The 22,353-nt window shown below is 32.0% G+C and overlaps 1 protein-coding gene across 1 annotated transcript in view; it reads right to left on the bottom strand.

Moving 5' to 3' along the window:
• Nucleotides 1-22,353, bottom strand: part of LOC129907806 (protein suppressor of forked) — a 72,899-nt gene that overhangs the window by 16,659 nt on the left and 33,887 nt on the right. Inside the window, exon 4 of the mRNA XM_055984191.1 lies at nt 134-245. Within this exon, the coding sequence (XP_055840166.1) occupies nt 134-245 (112 nt within the window). The remainder of the gene's footprint in view (nt 1-133; nt 246-22,353) is intronic.

Here is a 22,353-nt window from a genome sequence, read left to right as displayed (position 1 = left end):
ATACAAAATTCTTTTTTTTCCATTTTTGTACAATTTCCTCTCTTCAAGAGAGCTTCTCTTTTGCATTTATTTACACTTTTACAACGATACTAAACCAGTTGAATCTGATCGTGAATACCCCTTTAATCCTTACCTGCTTTGACTCTTCTTTGGATAGAGTTGGTGGTACAGCAGGTAAATTTCGGTTGAGTCCTTTAGTGATGATTTCCAATTCTTTGGCAACTCTCCTTGCGTTCATATAATCCCTTTAAAAAAAAAATCAAATAAAAATTGTATTAATAGCCCAAGCAAGGGTTTATTTCCTTATCATAAAAATCAATGTGTTGGGATCTTGGAAAAAAGGTATGTATCGTTTTTATGTAATAGCTCCAGTTTAATTGACTTTTATCAAAAATGACCAATAACAGACTTATTATAAATAAAAATTATCTATAAAATGCTATACAAACGAATTCCGTGAGTTTACTAAAGACAAATTTATAGTTGGTAAGTCCGGGTTTGTCTTGCAAGGTGGAGGTAAAATGACATTTTTTCATTTACAAATGTACAGTCCGTAAGACTTGGATAGTACCATAGTACTTTTAAAAATCATGTTTTATTTTGCACTTTCGAACAGATTGTAATTTTAACTGCGCAGCAAGTAGATACAAATGTTTCAAAGATGTACAAAAGTTTTTCTTGATTTCTTAAAGTTAACAATGTTTTGTAAGAACTTTTTAGCTGGATGTCAATAAATTAACCGTTTTTGTTTTTGTAACATCAGGTTAGCCTTACTCCATTAACTTGTCTAAAACGAAAAATTTTTTTAGCGAAAATATTTTTTTATTATTTTTAAAAATCAACCAAATAATTTTAAAGCTTCTAGCGCCCCCTTTTTACTAAGAATTTTATTTTATTTTTGTTTCCAACGTAGTTTTTTATTAACTTTGGCTTTCTTTCCTAGTTTTGATCGATTTTTTGTAAGAATTAGGGCAGTGTCTTTCTAAAAAATGATTTGTAAGAATTTTACATTGTCTTGGCATTAATCTCAAGTTCTTTTTAATATGGTTAGCTGCGGCCATTACTTTACTGTCAACAGGAACAGAAAGTACTGAGCCATAAACGATTTTATTTTCCCGTGTACAGTCTTTTTTTAAAGAAAGTTATGGTAGCGGAACCAAATTTTGCATGAAGGTTTTCATATCCAATATCATTAAGAATCGAAACAATGCAATGCAAAAAACATTCATAGTAGAGTAACTAAAGCTCAAAAATTGGCAATATTAGGGAACCCGGCCGAACAGCTTAGATTTTGATGATCTTTTTTTTTTCAAACGTCGGTAATTAAAATTATTTTAAAGTCTATAGATTAAAAATTGCCGGTGTTGCCGTTTTGATTTTTTTAATTTAACTGAAGATTTCTGTGAACAAAAAAAAAAAAATTTTGAAAAAAATTTTCTTAAATTTCATAAATTAATTGATGCCAAAAGATTGCCTAGGAAATTCAAGGAAAAAAATATATGGGAGTGAGGGAGAATCTTCTATTGTTCAAGCGATAGATGGAATGTCATCGAAGTAAGACGTGGTTTTTGATCCGCTCCGTTAAAAGTTTTATAATTGATTTTTTATCGGTCTAAATAAGTACCAACTTCATTTGAATTAAATTTTGTCGTTTCTTACTTACGTTTCTGCATACATTTAGTTTTATTTTACCGTGAAGCTACATTTTAAACAATAAATAAAAACAAAACAAAAATTGACAGAAGAGTAAAAATTCTTGTGCACAAAATTATTTTATTCATCTCTCTTTGCCTACAATGACAAAAACCGAAGCTGCAGCCACCACCACATTAACAACTACCACTGCAACCTCCTGCTCTTCTTCAAAGGTCCCGTCAAAGCCAACATCGAAAACAACTCCCTCCGCCGTCTCCTCCAAAGCCACTGCCACCAAAGTCACTGTATCCACCTCCGCCTGTCTCTTGTTTTCACTCCGAAAACTCGATTTCAAAAATCTAAAAACAAAACTGAAACTAAAAACAAAATAGTGTGAAAAAATCGACACCTGTTACAATGCCTCTTACTAAAGATAACAATAGAAACAAACTTCTGCTTGAACTTGAGGCTAATTTGCTGGCAAAATTAACAACGAAAGAACTTGAGGACAAAATAAAAAAACATATCAGTGAAACGTTATCATCATTAAATGATCGCTTGTTTCAGTGCGAGAGTGAGTTAACTGAACTAAAAGAAGAGAATAACAAATTCAAAGAAGAATTGGAGAACAACCAGCGGATTCAGCGTCTCAGTGATGTTATTGTGTGTGGTTTACCTGATGATCTTGAATGCAGTAAAATTGAAATTGCAAAAAGCTAGCCGCCAAGCTTAACCATGCGCTCTCTCCTCATTCTGATGCATTTCGTCTTAACACCCGAAACAATGCTAAACCACTACTCATTCGTCTTTTTCTCAAGCTGAGAAAAATAAAATGCACGACTGGGGTCGCACGTACTTGCTCTTGTAGTTTAAAACACTTTTATGTTAGTTTAGAAAAAATTTGTATGGGAGGTACACTTTTTTGACTTTTTTGAAAAAACAACTAAAAACGCAGTTTTATTGCAATTGCTTCAAATATTACGTCTGCAAAGTTTAATCAAAATCGTTAGAGCCGTTTTTGAGCTATTTGGTTTGAATTGAAAAATTTTTATGGGAGGTACACTTTCTAAGCGAGATATAAAAAACACAACTTTCAGAATTCCATAAAAATCATCTGTACCAAATTTGAAGAAAATCCGTCCATCCGTTAAGGCTGTGGAAATGTGTACAGATGGACGTTCAGGCGCACAGACGCGCGGACGGAATTGCGAGATCCACTTTTTTGGAATTCTCCATCATCGTAATGTTGATTTTTAAAACCTCAAATTTTTTTTTCGACACGAAACCAATACTTGCCCTATAGAGCAAGTAAAAATCTACTCTCTGCTTTTGATTCAATGGGACCACTCACTTACTCTCAGCTATTTAATGATTGTGACAATGACAATGCTAGCATCACACATCCTAATATAAACGAACAACGCATCTACATAAAGCCTCACACCGCTAAATAGTTCTTTGTTGCGACATGCAATTAAACTGTGTAGAGAAGGTCTTCTGTTTTCTGCGAGAACAAAAAATGGTTTTGTCTATGTTAAAAAAGCAGTTATGATATTGAAACGAAGATTGATGCTAAAGGATTTATAACAACGATTTACTTTTTTGCACCCACAATATTGATTTTTCTAACATCTTAACTTCGTTTTCATTTCAATTCCGTGACTTTAAGGCTGTTAATATTGATAACTTGCAAGTTGATGCTCATAATTGCCCATGGAATAGTTGTTATAGCTTGTACAACGTTGATGATAAAGTCGATTTATTTCAGCATTTTTTGCTTGAACTTTACCATAAACATGTCCCGTTGAAAACTGTCATAATAAGAAACAAAAACTGCCCATGGTTTACTAATGAAGTGTTAAATTCAATCAAAAGTCGTCGCAAGCTCCATGCAACATGGAAAAATAACTCTACAAGTTTAAACTGGGAGATCTTTCGTCGAGCTCGTATTATTTTGAATCAAAACTAAGTCCTAATCAGTCCTCTAAGAAGTTCTGGAATAACTTACGTACGTTTGGAGTTAGTAGAAAAGAAGAAGTTCACAACTATCTCAATCCAAATGACCTAAACACTAGTTTTGTAGCCAATAACTTGCAAACAACAAATTTTTGCCTAACAACTTAGCTTTTTATGAAGCTTCAACTGAATTTGACTTTGAGGTAGTTACTGAAAATGAAATAAAATCCAATTCTATCGGTGAAGATGGAATTCCAATTCGTTTTGTTAAATTAATTTTACCGCAAATCATATCTATCTTCACCCGTATTATAAATTTTTGTATCACGACCTCTTCTTATCCTCAATGTTGGAAACGTGCAAATGTTATCCCCGTAACCTAAAAAAAAAAACAACCCTTCAAGCAGTGCTGATTTCCGCCCATAAGTATTTTGCATTGCCTTTCGAAAGTCTTTGAAAAAATTTTATCGCACCAGATCTCTAACTATGTAAGGAGTCAAAACTTATTATCTCCGGTGCAGTCAGGCCTTGGGGCAGAGCATAGTTGCTCTACGCGGCGATGGTTAAAGTACTCGATGATATCAGAATCCAGTTTGATCAAGGTACATATGTTATCGCTACTATGCTTGCTTGACTTTAAAAAAGCATTTGACCGAGTCAATCACAGCATTCTCTGTGAAAAACCCAATTTGTATTTTGGTTTCAGTAGCCCAACTAACAATTTTACTTCCACAAGGTTAGGATCTTTAATTTCTTGCAGCTATTATCTCTACAGGGCTTGTATTTAGTTTGTGAATCGAAAATTCAAACTTCCGAGGCTTAACTTTCGTTTACCGCTTCCTAGAAACCTAGTGCAAGTGGAATTTAAAAATTTTTTACAAGCATTAATGAAAACATTTCGTTTAAATTTCCATATGGCCACATGAAATTCCATTGTAGAAGCACGAGAAATAAAAACCAATAACGGACATCTTTTAAATGGCTTTGCAAAAGAAATTGTATTAGAACTGCTTACAAAATCTTTATGAATGCTATGTATTTTTTTTATCCAATTCGAAAATTATTAAACTCAAAAATGACTGAGGTATGTTTTTTAGTATGGTATGGAAGTACCTACAACTTATACAATTACCTTAAATGTATTATTATAGTTCTATATTACCAAAATTATGTCAATAGTATATGAGTCGTGATATTCATTAAAAAAAAATTACGTTGAATTTCAAATAAACCGCAGTTAAACGGTTTTGCCTTTTTAAACAAATATTCCACAAAATAAATGTGTTATAGTTACTCCATTCTAATATTTGAATTAAAAAATTGTTGAATCATTTTTTTTGATTGAAAATAATTATGTTTAATATCACTTTCAAATATAACGACTTACATAATTGTATGTTTTGCATCTCTGTGTGAGAAAAAAAGAAGTTAAATTTCCGGCGCATGCGCGAAAAGCTTTTAGTTTTATATGTTTGCCTTAGCGAAGTAAGGAAATATTTATTTATATTTGTAGAAGTCCTTTAAGTACAAGCAAAACATTGTAAAAAGCATTTAATTTTATAAGTTTGCCTAAGCGAGGTTAGGCTCCCTAATTTTATTTCTAGAAGCCCTGTGAAAGTGAGTACAAGCTAAATTTTTTAAACTGTCAGGCAAACTCATGAGAATAAGAAATATTTGGATAAGTGCCATTATGGTGACCATTTTTGGCTTTTTTATTCATTGTTATAAAGAAATAAATCAAAAAGTGAATCTTTTCATATCGGTAATTGGTTTAAAACAGTGATATTAAAAATGGTTCGGAGTTCATATTCAAGTAAGTGGAGAAGAAAGGAAAACAAGATTTTAATCTTCTCCACTTATTTAAATACAACATAGTGATGGACATTTAAGATTTTTTATCTAAGTTCAAAACAAAGTTAATTCTCTAATTTAAAAAAAAAAAGTCAAAAGCCCAAAAAAATTAAAGATTTTTTTTTTTTGCTTCGGAAAAATGGGGTTTGACGGCATCCAGGCGAAACCTCTAAAGTCTAAAAAAACCGAATTTTTCAGATATTCCAGAAAAAATTGTTCTTGAGTAACAAGTTATTCTCTTTCATCTTCTCAATAATGACATGGTTTGACAATCAGTATATAATATTATTTAGTCTTTATTAAATAATTTTTTACAAGATAAAAAAAAAACAGAAAATAACCAAAAATAATAACTTTGAAAAAAAAACACAAATGGTCACCATATTCTTTAAGATAGTGCAACTCATCAGGAAGTTAAATCGAAGCCCTTAGGAAGCTCTGGTTTCAACTTGTCCAAATTTGAAACTCTTTCATTATATACCTGAGTAGCTCGATGGGTAAGGTACCGGACTATCAATCAGGATGTTCGAGGTTCAAATCCAGCAAAATGCGTCAAGTAAGTAAGAAGTTTTTTTCTCAATATAATTGTGTTTGGAAATTTAATTTCAGAAGCAAAACTTGTCTGGATCGAAAACAAAGAAGAAAATGAAAAAATAAAATGTAATAGGTACAAAAAAAAAAAATATAATGAAAAAAAAAATATTTTTTTTTCTTTATTCTATTTGGGATATACCTCGTTTAGACTTTCACAATCCTTCGACAAGTCTACTCAGAGCTTCTAAATAAGAATAAAAGCCTGCAACAATAATACACATTTTCAAATTTCAAATGTTGGTTGTTTCTATAAGGCATTAAAGACATGTTATGAGTCTCTCCAATCAACTTGCATATATGACTCTTCTAAGGCCTTTCATGCTTCTCGGGTGGGCCAGATGGGCTTCTCTATGGTCGTATACAAGCAATATTTCTAAAATCGAAACAGCTTCGTTAGACCCTTGTGAAAGTTAAATTGTTAGTTGGGAGGAGCTCTGTCCGACTACTTGTCACACCGTTGTCAGAGTTAAAGTTTGTGACATTTCATCGGATTTTTATTCTGCATGTTTATCAATGACCTTCCATTAACTTGTAAAAATGTTATGTTGCATCTCAATGCAGATGATGTCCAAATGTATGTTTCTCGACCATTTTACTTGGTGGAGGACTTATCTGCCGAATGAATGAAGATCTGGAAGGGATTTATAAATGGACTATGTGTAATGGCTTAACGTTTAACCCAGCAAAATCCCAAATCATTGCCATCTCTAAAACGAAATTCAATACAACCAATCTTCCACCTGTGTTCGTATCCCGATTCCAAATTGAGCTTAAAATCATTTTGTAAATATTATCTAACTTTTTTTTTTGTTTTTGTTAAAATATTGTATGTAATAATAGTTATTGTTACTCTAAATAAGTTTACTTGTATTTGCAAGTCCTGTCTTAAGGTACTACAAAAGACTCAGTCTTATTTGTACACCAATATGAAATAAATTGAAATTGAATTTAAATTGAATGTCAGAATGTATTACAGTTTATGAAAAAAATTAAAAAGTATTTCATTTTCGAAGAACTTTTTTTAATAGAAGTTTTGAAAAAAACTTATTTTTTTTTTTTTAAGTTCAACATTTAAATATAAAGTTATTTTTTATTTATTCAATAGCCCTTATTGTTGAAAGTTAAATAGCAAAAGTTTAAAGTTCTTATTTGCCAAAATCTTTGAGAACATCAATTATTTCAATGCAAAAATTCAATTGATTAAAAAAACCCAAGTAATTTTTAATTTTTTTTCAAAAGTGTGATATATATTACCTTTTCTTCTTCGGAATTCAACTGATAATATTTATGGCCAAACAATTTTTTTTTAAATAAATTCATATTTTATTAGAAAAAGTTTGGAAAAAAGTCATTTTAAATTTTTTAATAACATTTTTTTTTATTCTGAGTTTGAGGACTCTTAATTAAATTTAGTGGATTTAAACTTAAGAGATAAGAATGAGCTTCTGACTTTTTAAAAATGTATTTTAAAATATTGTAGGTGTTGCCGTTGTTTTCAAAATATTTTTTTTTTATGTATGAAGTCAGATTGTGAGAAAATTGCATTTATCGCTTAAACGATGGAAGATTGTCCCTTACTTCCTTACATTTTGTCCTAAAATTACCTAGAGAATCTTTCGCTATCATTTGTTTTATGAAATTTAAGCAAAAAAAATGGTTTTGTTAAAAAAAAAATTAATTTTAATTTTAAAAAACAATACGGCAACATCGGCAATATTTAATCTATAGACTTTAAAGTATTTTTAATTACCTAAAAAAACTTTAGATTCTTGTATATGTATGTATACCAACATAACCCATATGATTTCAAGGTATTTTTTAACGCTGATTCCAACAAAACCCACAAACAAATCAATCTCACCATCCCAGAAAAGTAATGTACCTTATTCATGTTGATCTGACACAAATATCTGAAGTTTAGTTTTTCAATTTCTTAAAATCTGCACCTTATCTTCAAACTAGGAAAGTTAGGACTTGCGGATATGAGATTTTTTTAGATTTTTGACATAAATTATAGAATATCCAAACAAACATTTGTTCATAGATTTATATGTTTTTTTCATTGCATTGTTTTGATTCTTAATGATAATGGATATGAAAACCCTCATGCAAAATTTGGCTCTTCTACCATAACTTTTAAGGGTTTTTCGGTAGTAAGTTAGCAACTGTTATAATAATATGGGTTGACAGATGAAAAAGGTACGTTAGTTAGATTGCCTTGATTTTGGATTTTTTGGAATCAGCATTAAAAAATACCTTGAAATCATGTATCATGTGTATATAATACCATCGTCTATTTTTGCTAATTTTGATAATCTCCATTTCACGCTTTGACCTTCAAAATCGCGAATTGCGGACATGAGATTTTTCTATACTTTTGAGGTATGTTATAGAACGACAAAACGAAGATATTGAGCAAACAAAAATTTCTATTAGCATTCATTCCCTTTTTTCACCTAATTTAACTGTATTAACTTTTTTTAATAAAAACAAACGAAATGCTATAATGCAAAAGAGTCGTTACGAACTGCAAATATCACGGCTTGGTAGGAACTGCAAATACAAGCTCAAAATCGCCTTTACCGACAACTTGAGGTTAAACTCACTTCTTCGACATGTGGTGACACTTGTTAGGTAGTTCTTTGTATACAAAAATATAACATTTTGTCCAGTGTTTTTCGCACCGTTACTTATTTTCGCGTAGCCATTGTAGACGTGTTGCACGTGAGTGCGTCAAATTTCATTTAGTTGGAGCTGCAAAGAGCTGGTACAATTCCTTAACAATATCCACTTGGGCTAAATTTAAATCTGAGTTCGAGAGTACATTCACAAGTCCTTTGGATACAGCAGACAAATGGAAGTTGCTACTCGAGCGAAAGCAGCGAAAGGGTGAAGATATCATCGATTATTTCTTTGAAAAATTACGAATGTGTAACGATTTAAAACTGAGTTTCACAGAAATAAAAACCCAAATTATCGATGGTATCATATCCAGAGAGTTAAAACAATTTATGTTGTGTCGTTCACATTCTAACACCAACGAAGTTGTTAGAGACATCAAGAACCATTTCCAACTGATGGGACCTTCAGCTTCAGAATCTTTTCCAATGAAGAGAATAGGCGGCGCACAGTGGCCCATTTAGGCAAAAGTGCTTGCAATATTCATTTTTAGGGTGTGTCTATAATGAAAAACTTTTTAGATCAGCGCATTCACAAATGTTTGGAGCTCGAGTATTCGAAAAAAATTTTCAATTTGGGTTATTGGTGTTCCTTATAGCCCGGGAGCCAGCGTCATTATTCAATGTTAATGATGATAACGCTTAAATTATTTTTTTATCTGTAGTTTAGGCAAATGTAATCAACAAAATCGATGCCTGCCACCTCAACAGTGGGGCAATAAGTGGCAAAAAATTTTCAAAGTTGTAAAAAAAACGAGGTCACATGTCTAACATGATAAGACTTGAAACCGGTCTAGAACGTTAGTTGGCACTACCTTGAGAAAAAAAAACCATGCCTGCCACCTCGACAGTGGGGCGAAGTTATCCTGCCGCTGACCTAAAGTTGTAAAAAAAACCGTCAAATTGTTATATGTGGTAAGGGCTGAAGTATGTTTAGATAGTTAGTTTGACATTTAAAATAGAGGAAAAACCATGCCTGCCGCTTGCGTCCCGGGGAGAAGTCGCCGGCAGGATCGAAAATAGTTGCGCTGTCGCATACTGTATACATTCCAAAAATATTTTGTTTTTGGGTAGAAATCTGGGAGAGAAACAATGTTTTAATGAATTTTGTAGACCTTTTAATAAAGAACACTGAAAAAATAATATCAGCTCTAAAAGTCTAATATCACTCCAAAAAAGGGGGCAAAGAGGGGAAAAACACCCTTTTTAATCTATTAATTATTTAATTTTATCTAAACAGCTATGAAACTAAATGTATACAAGAAATATGCATATTTTTTGCATAATTTTATATTTTATAACAATAATATAAGTAAAAGGGGCACAAAGAAGGGCAAATGGGATACAAACACATTTTTATATGGTTTCTTGATACCCATATATTCAAAACGAAATTCTTTTAAAATAACACGGTGTAACACTCAAAATATACGCGGGCGGAGACCTATCAGGTTTTGTAGAGCTAGTCGCACTGAATACGAAACGGTATTTGAAAATCCCCTAACACCCCCAAAATCTGGAGTTACGGGCAAAAAACGGTTTTTGGACCTTCACCCATTGAAAAAATTCTAGCTTCGACAATTTTTTACCCATTTTCGATTTTTTACAGTTTCTGATAGAAGATAAATATACCTTTTTAACAATGTATAAAACATGTAACTCGGTTAAACCACTTAGAATTTATAAGATGTCAAAGTTCAAAAATTAAATTTTTTTTGTCATTTGCCCAACTTCGGCATCAATTTAAAGTATATGTTTTCAAAACAACATGCTATTTAAAAAATATATTCTAAAACTATATCTATTTCCCAATTGATCGAGGTATTTTTTATGAAAATCACTTCAAAATTGGCTTAGAAAAAAAAAATTTTCGATTTCAACCCAGATACAGAAATTCGAACTTTTAGGTATAGAACAAAAATGTTGTTTCGGCACGTAGTAGGATAAGTTGGGCGCCAGGATTTGATGAAAAGTTTTTGTGGAGGAGCTCAATACAAACATTTTTTTTTTCTTTGGGAGGGTGGTCTATCTCCCTCCGTTTAGGTGGGAGGGGCATTTTTCTAAAAAAAATTATCAAAATAAAAAAAAATTATTAAAAAACAACGGCAACACTTACAGTAATAAATGATACCATTTCCAAAAGGCAAAATTGTGCATTTGATTCTTATTTTTAAATCAATATAATCTTACCAATAGTTTTTGAAATAATCGATTTCAAAGTTAAAAATAGGGGAAAAATTTTTTTTAAAACTCATTTTATACTATTTTTGTCCAGACTGTGAATTTTAGTAAATAAATTACTTAGACAGAAAACTGCCTCAATTATTTCCTTATCGAACAGTGAAAACTGTATGTTTCTATGTCTTCTAGTTTTTGGGAAAATTGAAAAATTATTTTATCAGATTTTTCTTTTTTCAAAATATTTTTTGTTTTTATTTGTTTTTATTTTTCAATTTTCTCAAAAACTAGAAGACATAGAAACATACAGTTTTCATTGTTTGATAAGGAATTAATTGAGGCAGTTTTCTGTCTAAGTAATTTATTTACTAAAATTCACAGTCTGGACAAAAATAGTATAAAATGAGTTTTTCCTCTATTTTAAATGTCAAACTAACTATCTAAACATACTTCAGCCCTTACCACATATAACAATTTGACGGTTTTTTTTACAACTTTAGGTCAGCGGCAGGATAACTTCGCCCCACTGTCGAGGTGGCAGGCATGGTTTTTTTTTCTCAAGGCAGTGCCAACTAACGTTCTAGACCGGTTTCAAGTCTTATCATGTTAGACATGTGACCTCGTTTTTTTTACAACTTTGAAAATTAACTGTAAATTAATGCACCACGGGTGCGCCTGCAGGCATCGATTTTATGTTTTTCTAATGTAAAAACTGCCCGAAAAAAATAAATTCATCCATTATCAAATCTTTCAAAAATTAGTGACGCTGGCTCCCGGGCTATTATAGAGCAGGCCAAAGTTAATAATTTTTTAATATGAAAAAAAAAAAATGTGTTTTTTTATTTTTTTTTCTCAACTTTGAGTGTTTAAACTAGGAAGAGGACTTCTAAAACGTTTTGATTTTTATTTTTTTTTTCATATGCTATGTAATTATTTAAACCAACAATTGAAAAAAAAAATAAAAAAATTATTTTTTAGTTGTTTAATTTAATGTTTTTTGAAACACCGTTTTTTGCACACTTTTTCGACTTCAAATTGCATAGAAAAAAAAGATTCCTACGTAATCAAACCAAGCTCAGCTGATTCAAAATCCTTATATATTTCTTATTAAAAATCCAAAAGCTCAGCTGCGTCATTTTGCATCCAACTGAGCTAGAGCGATTTGATTTGATAAAGTCAGTCATTTTTTCGACTTTTTTTCTCATGTGTAAAAATAAAATTTTGGAAAATTAGAGTTCTTTGTTTTGTATGTGATGGATTCCAATAACATGACTTTTATTTAAAAGGAAAAACATATTTTACGTATATTTACTACCTAATTTGTTTGAAAGGGTTTTATAGCTTATTTCTTTTAAACCTCTAATAAAACTTGTAATTAATATCATTAAATTCCATTCAGGTACTTTAATTTGATAAGAGCTTTTTACCGGATTAACGAATTTTCTAATTCGTTAATCCGGTAATTTCTACAGACAGGTAGTTTTCATGGGATGTCATAAAATTATAAGTAATAACAGGATTAGAATATTTTTTGGTGCTGGTATTTATTTTTAAGGTATAAAAAGATTAAACACTAAGATGAAATTATCATTTAAAGTTTAAAAGAGCAGTCGCATAGTTCAACAAAAATATTTAGAATGGATATATCGCATAACAATTTGTTTGAAATTTTTGTCAACATAAGGACTTGTGAAGAATTTATTTCTGCCGTAGTGAGTGAATACCAACTACCAGATGCAAATTTGTTGGAAATTGAACATACATTAAAAGTATATTATTACAACATTAGAAAAAAAAAATCATCGAATATCAATCACTACCACTTGGAGAACTGTCAGAAGAAGCCCAAGAGTGCAAAAATAAAGACTACAAGAAGTACAGATATCAAAACACGTGCAAAGTTTCAAGGATTCGGCAGAATGAAGACCTATTTAACATGCTTGCAACCTCATCGGATCCACTTATTTCTTCCTTAAGGCATGTAAGAACCCAAAAAGATATGAAAGAACAATACTCTCCAGAAATAATGAGTTTATTACAAATTTCCCAGGACTTAGACGATAGTTTTCAAGAAATCTAGTGTTGTTTATATGTTAATTTGTTACTTTTACCCTTTTCCACTATTTGACTTGTAATATATCACTGAAATACACTATAAATGTACTCTTGTATAAAGAAATATAAAAAATTGCATACAAATTTAAAAAAAAAATACTTTTTTCCCCACTGTTTCACTCGAATTGGTTTTTTTCCTTTTTCCCCACTGAGTCACTTCACTCAGATTACTTCAGAAATTGATTTTGACGATTGTATATCAATATACCAAAGTGTTTATCACCTTATCTAAAACTTCTTACTTTAACACCAAATTCTGAAACACCCTGTAAAGTTTTTTTTTTTAAACTCACAATTCTAGCCTTGGAAATTTCCTTCAATAAAAAAAAAATTGTGGCGATATCTTTATTTGTTTAGAAGATATTAATTTTGCAAGCAAAAAAGTCAAAACGGGCCACTGTGCGGCGAGTACAAAAGTCATTCTTCGGTTCCAGAGAGGTGCTCTAAATGCAAAGGTGGATACAAAGAAGAATTATGTACTCAGGGTAAAGCGAAAGATGAAATCAAATGCTTTCGTTGCCTAACTCCAGGGCATTATAAGAGTGAATGCAAAGTTGACGTTAAATGCATTCGTTATGGCAATCCGGGGCATATGATGAAAAATTGTTCAAAGAGTAAAACAGATTTTCGTACACCAAACGTCACATCAAATGTCGGCAAGAGTGAATCGTCTTACAAAGTTTCATGTGTGAGTTCATCTGAGGGTACATCTAAAGATTTAAAATATTATCAAACTGCAAAATTGAATGGACATGAGATGAAAGAATACATTGATAATGGTAGCAAATTTGTTATGATCAGAGATTCTTATGCTAAGAAACTCAACATTCAATACGAGAAGACATCAGATACTATTTGTGGTTTTGGTAATGGCAAGATCATGTCTTTGGGAGTGTTCGAGGCTAGTCTCCAAGCTGACCAAGCCGAGGCTAAAGTTCATGTTGTTCCAGATGAATTTCTGCAGATTTGATTGGACAGCCTTGTACCGAAAACGAATACATTACCATTGTGAAGCGAGGAAACAACATTCGAGTTTTTGAGGAGCGAAAGATCGTAGACGAGGAACGCTTCAAGGACCTGGTAGTTCCACCTTTACCAAAACAAGAAGTAAAACTATGGGCAAAAGAAGAAACAGTCATCCCTGCGGGTTATATTGGTTTTATAACTGCTTGTGCTGACGAGATAGAACAACGTACAGAAATTTTCATCAGTGGAGGTGCAAATCGTGGAGGTTTTTTGATTTCGAGTTGTGTGGTGAGCATTGAAGATGAAGTTAACATACCAGTTGTCAACATGAGTGCAAATGAGATCATTTTTGAGAAAGGAGTTACTATTGCAAGAGGAAAACCATGCGTTGAGGATTCCGATGTTTGCGATGAAGATGTCCAGAAAAATGTGAGTACACTGCTCTTTTATCAGTTGTAGACACGTCGTTTTTGGAAATAATTGACATTAATCCCACAGTTTCTACGAATGTCAGAGAAAAAGAGAATCATGGAGAAAGTTCTGCAATGATCTATCTGACATACAAAGCAGTACTCGCATCCACAGAATTCTTGCTAAAGAGCACACTAATCATATTGCTCTCTTAAAGAAAACAGATGGTACGTGTGCGGAAAATGGTCCAGATACGTTAAAAATCCTTACGGACGCTCACTTTCCAAATTCTGTAGTCATACCCTCTGATCTAACCAGTTCTTCTCCCCAGTTCAGGCTTACCAGACCAAACAGAGAAGACTGGAAAAGAGCAAGGGAACTATTCTATGAGGGAAACATAAAATGGGCGATAAATTCTTTCGACTCCTATAAATCTCCCGGAGAAGATGGAATTTTTCCATCACTCCTTCAGAAAGGAAATGAGTTAATTACACCTATGCTAATAAACATTTTTAGAACAAGCTACGCATGGAGTTACCTACCAACAAGCTGTAAAGAAGTAACAGTCAGGTTCATTCCTAAATCAGGACGACGACCATCTGACCAAGCTAAATCTTTCAGACCAATTATTCTTACCTCATTCTTCTTGAAAACAATGGAAAAAATACTAGACAGGTATATCAGGGACGGGCCACTGAAAACAACACCTCTTCACAACAACCAATATGCCTACCAGCCAGGAAAATCGACCACGCTTGCTCTTCAGGAATTAACAATGCGGATTGATAAATCCCTTAACGACAAAGAGACTTCGATAGGTTGCTTTCTAGACATTGAGGGTGCTTTCGATAACACTGATTATGCACAAATACAACCCTGCATCCTCAGCACAGGGGTAGATACTACCACATGCAGATGGATTCAACATGTGCTTAGTCACAGGAAAATTAATGCCACACTGGGCAATGACAAGATCAGAATCACAGCTGCAAAAGGATGCCCTCAAGGCGGGGTTCTCTCCCCACTTCTGTGGTCCATTGTAGTTAATGAACTGTTTGTCATACTTAGCAATGCAGGATTTTATGTCCAGGGCTATGCTGACGACATTGTGATTCTCATTAAAGGTAAATTCGAAGACACGATCTCGAAACTTCTACAAAGAGCACTCAATCTAGTCGCAAACTGGTGCCTAAAAGTTGGACTTAACGACAACCCTAAAAAAAGTACCATAGTCGCCTTCACCAGAAAGAGAAACAAAGGAAGTTAAATATCTAGGGGTTACCCTAGACGAAAAACTCAACTGGAACTCTCATATACAGAAAACCATTGACAAAGCCAGGACTGCCAAACCAACCAACAAATGTCTAACTGGTAAAAACTGGGGTGCCAACCCCAAAATCTCTCGCTGGCACTACACAGTCATTGTCAAACCAATAATATCATACGCTGCACCGGTCTGGTGGCATAAAACAAAACAAAAAACAATACAAGCCAAGCTCAATAAACTACAAAGACTAGCTTGTATAAATATTACAGGAGCAATGAGAACAGCCCCTACAGCAGCGTTAGAAGTTATCATAGACCTTCCACCACTCTATCTCCTACTAAAGAAAGAAGCCACGGTCAACGGCTACAGGCTCATCGCAGAAGATAACTCTACATCCAAGATAATTCACCCTGATATTCTCACTGAATTAAATAGGGAAGAATTACTTAAAATATCTCTAGTAGACAATTGTCTCCCAAGATATAACTTCACCCAAAACTATAAGGTCACATTCCCCTCACGACCTGAGTGGGAACAGAACAGACCCATCTTCAATAGCGAGTCTCATGTATAGTACACAGATGGCTCCAAAACAAATGAAGGTGTTGGGGCCGGAGTATTCGGAATGAACACCAAAACTTATCTGCACCAGAGCATGGACAACTTCAATTCCGTATTCCATGCAGAGATATTCGCAATTGAACTCTGCCTCAGAGAAAACTTAAACAGAGCTGTAATAAAAAAAAAACAATATGTTACGCCATTACTTTGCTGGCCAGTTTATGTGGTCTTTTACAAACTGGATACGCTTTTTAACATTTTTCGCTGAACTTTTCGTGGACTTCAAGCGTACAAATTAGTGTCTAACATTCGCCTCCGAATTTTCACTGCACTGTAATCCAGGCTTAAAGCCTTCTGGATGTGAAACAACGATGCAGAAGGCTCAACTTTGCTCGTCTGGACATTACTCCTGTCATCTACGGCGGTCTTTTTTCTTCTTCTACCGCGCGTTTCGGGTTTTTCGTTGACTTTATTGCATTGGCTACCATTGTAGGGGAGCATCCTAATATAAACTTGAATTTCCAAGTAGGTTTTCCCTTCTTCAAGCAGCTTTCGTATAAGTTTCCGTTATCCGAACTGCAGTGTTTTGCTCTTCGAACTTTAAATAGATTAAAACCGAAACAAATCGTTTTTTGTTGAAAAATTATTCAAATTATATGAGTACTTACTTTTAAACCAAAAATAAATATTCAAAGTTATAAACCGCTTTTAAATTCTTAAAAAATAACTTTAACTACTATTATTTTGAACAGGTCAAATTCGAAAGAACAACCAAAAATCATTGAAAAATTATTTGGCACCTTCTTTTCCACTTTAAAATTACGATACATTTATTAGTAATTGACCGTTACAAACTTTGACATCAAAGAAATTAAATTTTTAACCATAGAAGCACCGTAAATATAACAAGTGTTATTTAGTTGCAGGCACTACTATTATTTTGAACACAACTGTATGTCCATATGACCTTTTATGGCCAAAGGTAAAAATATTTTCCCTTTTTTTGACAGTTTCCAATATATTCCAATGGAATAAAAAACTTACAGGGTTGCTTCTCACATCGAGATACAGACACAGGTTATTTTTCCAAATAGAGAAACGTTTGGAATTTTTATTTCAAAATTTTTCGATGCGAGAAGTTCTCGACTGAGTTATAGAACGTAGGCACTGCACTGTAAATGTGACATACACCCATTCCTGTACTTCATATTCTTAGGCCAGTAGCAAGTGCAGAAAAAGATATATTTTTTGACGTTAAATGCTACAGTTAGTATGAGACCGCGCGAAAGAGAAGAGCATTTTTTTTTGAGGCGAGAAAAATGGATTGAGAGAATAATATTATGAATGAGAATGTAAAGTTAGCTGGTTTAACACTTGTAAATAATGTCTCCACATCGTTTCTATCAAGAAGCCAGCTGAGAAATTTTGATCTACTTTCAGTTTGTTTGCGTACATCCAAAGAGAGTTTGTTAAAAATAGTAATAAAATAAAAAAAAAGTTTATTTCAAACCTGATTTGGGTACGCACTGTTTTACGGTCGCCATTTCCGGTCAAAAAACCAAAAGGATATGTTTTTCTACTATTTTAATTGATAAACCTATGCTTGAGACTAGTCTACCTTTAGAGTACTATTGCAGCTTGCACTTTACTACTTCTAAAAACGCAAATTCAGTTCTGAAAGGGTACAAAAATTAAAAAATATGGAAAAATTACCTAATTAATTGCGGATTTTTTAAGAAAATATTTTTATTTCCGTTATTTATGGAATATTCTCATCAATGTTATACCCTTTCGAAAAGAGAATTACGGTTCATTGAATTAGGGTCATGTAAAATTTGTGTTTACTTAGTTGGGCAAAAAAGTGAAATTTGCTTTAAAACTGATGCAGCCGAGTTAAAATTTTTAAATGCACTTGTTACCAGGGTTATTCAAGGTTCCGTATCAAAAGAAAACTTTGAGAAAACTTAAGATTTGTAGTCACGACACAGGAAATAATAAAAAAAAAATAATAAAAATAAGTTGTGGATGCTTTGACTTCTCCTTCCTCAAAAAAAAGAATGCAAATATTGGTTTATTTAAATCAAATTTTTAGTGTGTAAATAAAAAAATATTTTTTTTTGGCAACATGACATGCTGAACAACTTTATTAACTTCTCATTAAGAAATACAAAAATATTTTAAAAAATTATCACGCCTTGTCCCACGACTTATTTTCTTTTTGTTTCATCTAAGAACACTAATAAAAGGAAAAGGTATTCTAATAGTCTAAGATTTTTCGTCAAAAGTTATAAGCACCATATTCAGAGCCAGAATTAAATTTGAATTTCTTGCCACATAGAGGCGATCTTCAGTAAACTTGTGATCTATGTAACATGAGAGAGTCTGAAAATATTTACCACTTCATTGCTTTATGCCCAATTTTGCAAGAAATCCGAAGATTACATTTCCAAGAAAGTTTTCTATCCGTAAAAAGTCTCTACGATATATTAAATGGCGCTCGTGGTTGGCTCATCTTGTATAAATATTGCAATCATGCTATGACATATTGTAATAGTTTTTTGATAAATTAGTTCTTACAACAAGACTCTATTCAATTCAAGGACTGCAAATTATTTCTTTTAAATCAAATATTTATGTTTCAAATCATTAAAATTGATATTCTTTTTTTTTTATGTTTTAAATCATTAAAATTACTAGTTTTTATGTTGCAAATCATTAAAACGTTTCTCGCTCTCCCATTTAAAAAAGTTAAAAATTTTAAAAATTAAAAATTTAAAAATTAAAATTTTAAAAATTAAAAATTTTATGTTAATATGTATAAACTTTTGTCTAATATTTTGCATAATATTTATTTTTGTATTTTATTATTTCAAATTTATTGTTAATCTTTTTGATACATCTTCTCTTAACATAATTATATTTATTTTACTGAAATGTCATTTCCGACAGACGCAGCATTGTCATGTCCGTATTTCCAATAGAAAAAATTGTAATTTATCTAATGAATAAAGGAAGAATCTAATCTAATCTAGTCTAAGATCCTACAGCTCGATATTGCATCTATCTGTTTTATTGATGAAATGTACATCATATCAAAGGAAATGACGCAAAAATTACAAAAAAACAGGGTTGCCTGGTCACAGCTTGCCGCAACTCTAGGGTTACCAGCTTTAAAGAGGTACACTTTGGAGCAAATTGCATACATCATCTGTTTTTTTTTTTTAATTTTTTTACTAAATTAAAGCTTTATTATTCCTCTTTAAAATAAACTTGCCATTCAAAATCTTGCCGCAAGCAGGGGTTGCCAGGCTTTGAATTTAAAATGTACGAGCGATGATAATGCCAGATACCTAATCTTTCAAAAACAATATTCAGCGACAAAAATTAAAGAAAAATGTTTAAGGAAAGTAACTAGTTTCGACTCTAAATTGATTCCACCTTGTTGGAAATCGCTAAAGCAAAAATTGTTGAGGACAATTTATACAGGGTGATTCAGGAGTAATGTGCCAAAAAGCTGGAGCGTGCAGGTTGGGTCGAGACAAGAAAAAAATCGTATGGGAGGGGAGGTGCAGGGAGGGGCAATTTAAAAAAATTGACTTAATTTGGAAAAAAACTATTAAAAATCAACGCTTACACCTATAACAACGTGCTATACCTTTTTGTAAGGCCAAAAACCTAGTCTTTTACAAAAAAAAATTCAAACTAATTTTTCTCAAATTTTTGTGTAATTAAGTACTAATTAAGTTTTTAAAATTCGATGCTTTTATTTATTTTTAAACAAAAACAGAAAACTGGATTCCGAAATATCTTGTCATTTTCGAGAAATTAACAAAAAACCAAACCTACTTTTTTCTAAAAAACCTCTTTATTTTCTGTTTTCACGTAGCTGGACTTGTCGATAAATTAATTTATGAAACATTTACCATTCGTCAATTATTTTTTAAAACTTCAGACTTAAAAAAGGATACAATAAAGTGATACAGTACTGGATTAACCCTGAATTCATTAACTTTTTTATTGATAACACCTGAAAACTTACCTGAGAATTTTTTTTACTGTGTCTGGGGTGCTCGCCGCCCATGGATTCTAGCTTTAAGGGCTAGATGTACATCCAAAAAATAAATGGATGATAACAAAAGGGAATTACGAAGGAAAGGAATTCAAATGCTACCTAGGAAAAATCGATTCTTTATATATAATAATTATTAGTTATAGTTAAAGTTAGTTAAAGGATAGTTAAAAAAGCCAAGGCAACCTAATAAGTCAGGAGCGTCAATTCGGCCATTAATTATAATTAAAGGATAGTTAAAGCCAAGGCAACCTAATAAGTCATTATTATTAGGTTGCCTTGGCTTTAACTATCCGGGAGGATCTCACCACGTACACTGAGGGAAAAAACGCAACGTAGAATGTAAAATGTTCAACGTTGATTTAATGTTGAAAAAATTAACATGAAACTTCTTTAAAATAAAATTGAAACAACGTAAGAACTTTTTTTTATTTTTGTCGGACTTCAGCTTTTGTTGAATTGTATCACTCTAATTTTCAACAGTGAGATAGCACGATGGTAAAGCATTCGCCTAGTAACCCAAGAGTTGTAGGTTCGATCCCCAGCGGCTGCCCATTTTTTCTTTTTTTTAATAAATTGATGTTTTTTTTAAAGTTGAAACAACTTTGATTTAAAGATGTTTTATAACTGTAAACCACTTTAAACTAACGATGTTTTACTTTGATTTTAAAATTTTCGTCTTCAACGCAAAATCATTCCGAAAAATAGTTGAATCAACGTGGTTTTCGTTGATTTTAAGTTGTTTTTTCCCTCAGTGTACGAAGATTTGAACTCTTACATAAATTGACTTTCATAGAACAAACTATGGTATAAATGAGCCTCTTAACCGAATGAGCAAACTTTATAATTTAAACGATATTGTTTTTAATATGAGCAAGATGAAATCAAAAACTTTATTTCGAACCAGTGCACAGTGTGGCCAATCACGAATCTAGCTGGACAAAATTAATAACTCGCGTTAAATCGTTTCTAAACAGTTTTAAACAAATGAATGTGAATAGATAAAATTCTATTAAAAAGAAAGATTTTTTAAAAAGAAATCTATGATTTCTGCAAAAAGTGGGTCAAAATAGTGATGAAGAAAATGCATTTTTATAGTAGGTATTTGAATTTATGTTTCCGTAAACATATTCTATGATTCGATATACTTACTTATTTTAAAAAACGCTTGGAAAATCTCAATAAATAAAAACTCTATTGCTATTCACGAAAAAAGAGAGGCAGAATAATTAGTTTTTATTAAGAAATAGAACTTTTACACACGTTTTTGACAGGTGACATACACGATTTTTTTCTCAATATCATGCTTTAAATTAAAATTTTAGCAATGATTTAAATTAAATATGTTTCACAATCATAAAAAATGGCATCACCTTTAAAAATATCTGCAGCTAATTTCAAAAAGTAACTACTTTTTGAGCGATGCAAACATAAGGGCCTATTAAAAACTGCTGTGTTTATATTACCTTCGAGGTTTTTCAAGCTAATAATTCTCTAAATTTCTTCGTGACCCTATTTCTGGCCTTTTAAACTTGCTTGATTTTTGCATTGAACTTTTTTAAGATGTTCCGACAGAAAAGCATCATTCATCAATGATAATGCCTCATTAGTTGAAAATTCCAGTGGTTTAGTGGTTCCAGAGGATCAGAACTTAATCTTTTATACATTTTGATCCTTCACTCAAAGAACATTTCGATAAATCTTTTACGGTATTATTGGAATATGCTTTTTCAATTTTGCGGAGAGCGATTCTACTTATTTTAACTATTTCCTAATGGATAGGTGCACTTAGGAGACTTTTAATAACCTTCCGTTCGTTATATTTTTCCCGTTTTTTTAATTTTTAAAAATTCTTTTATACTTTTGTTTCACTATCTAGTGTTTTTGTTTATTTAGTTACCACATAAATTTGTTCAAGCAAAATGAAATTCATGTTTAAAGAGCGGTCCAATGTGTCTTCCACCTTTTTTGTCTTTTTTTCGCTTAACTTGAAGCACAAAACTTTTATATATGTTTTTAATTTTTCTTTATTGTCAAAAATGTTCCAAAGACGATACGTGCTCATTAAAAGA

Source organism: Episyrphus balteatus, chromosome 1, assembly GCF_945859705.1.
Source record: "Episyrphus balteatus chromosome 1, idEpiBalt1.1, whole genome shotgun sequence".
NCBI lineage: Eukaryota > Metazoa > Arthropoda > Insecta > Diptera > Syrphidae > Episyrphus > Episyrphus balteatus.
The sequence above is the reverse complement of the archived record's forward strand: the minus strand, read 5'-3'. Positions and strand labels throughout refer to the sequence as shown.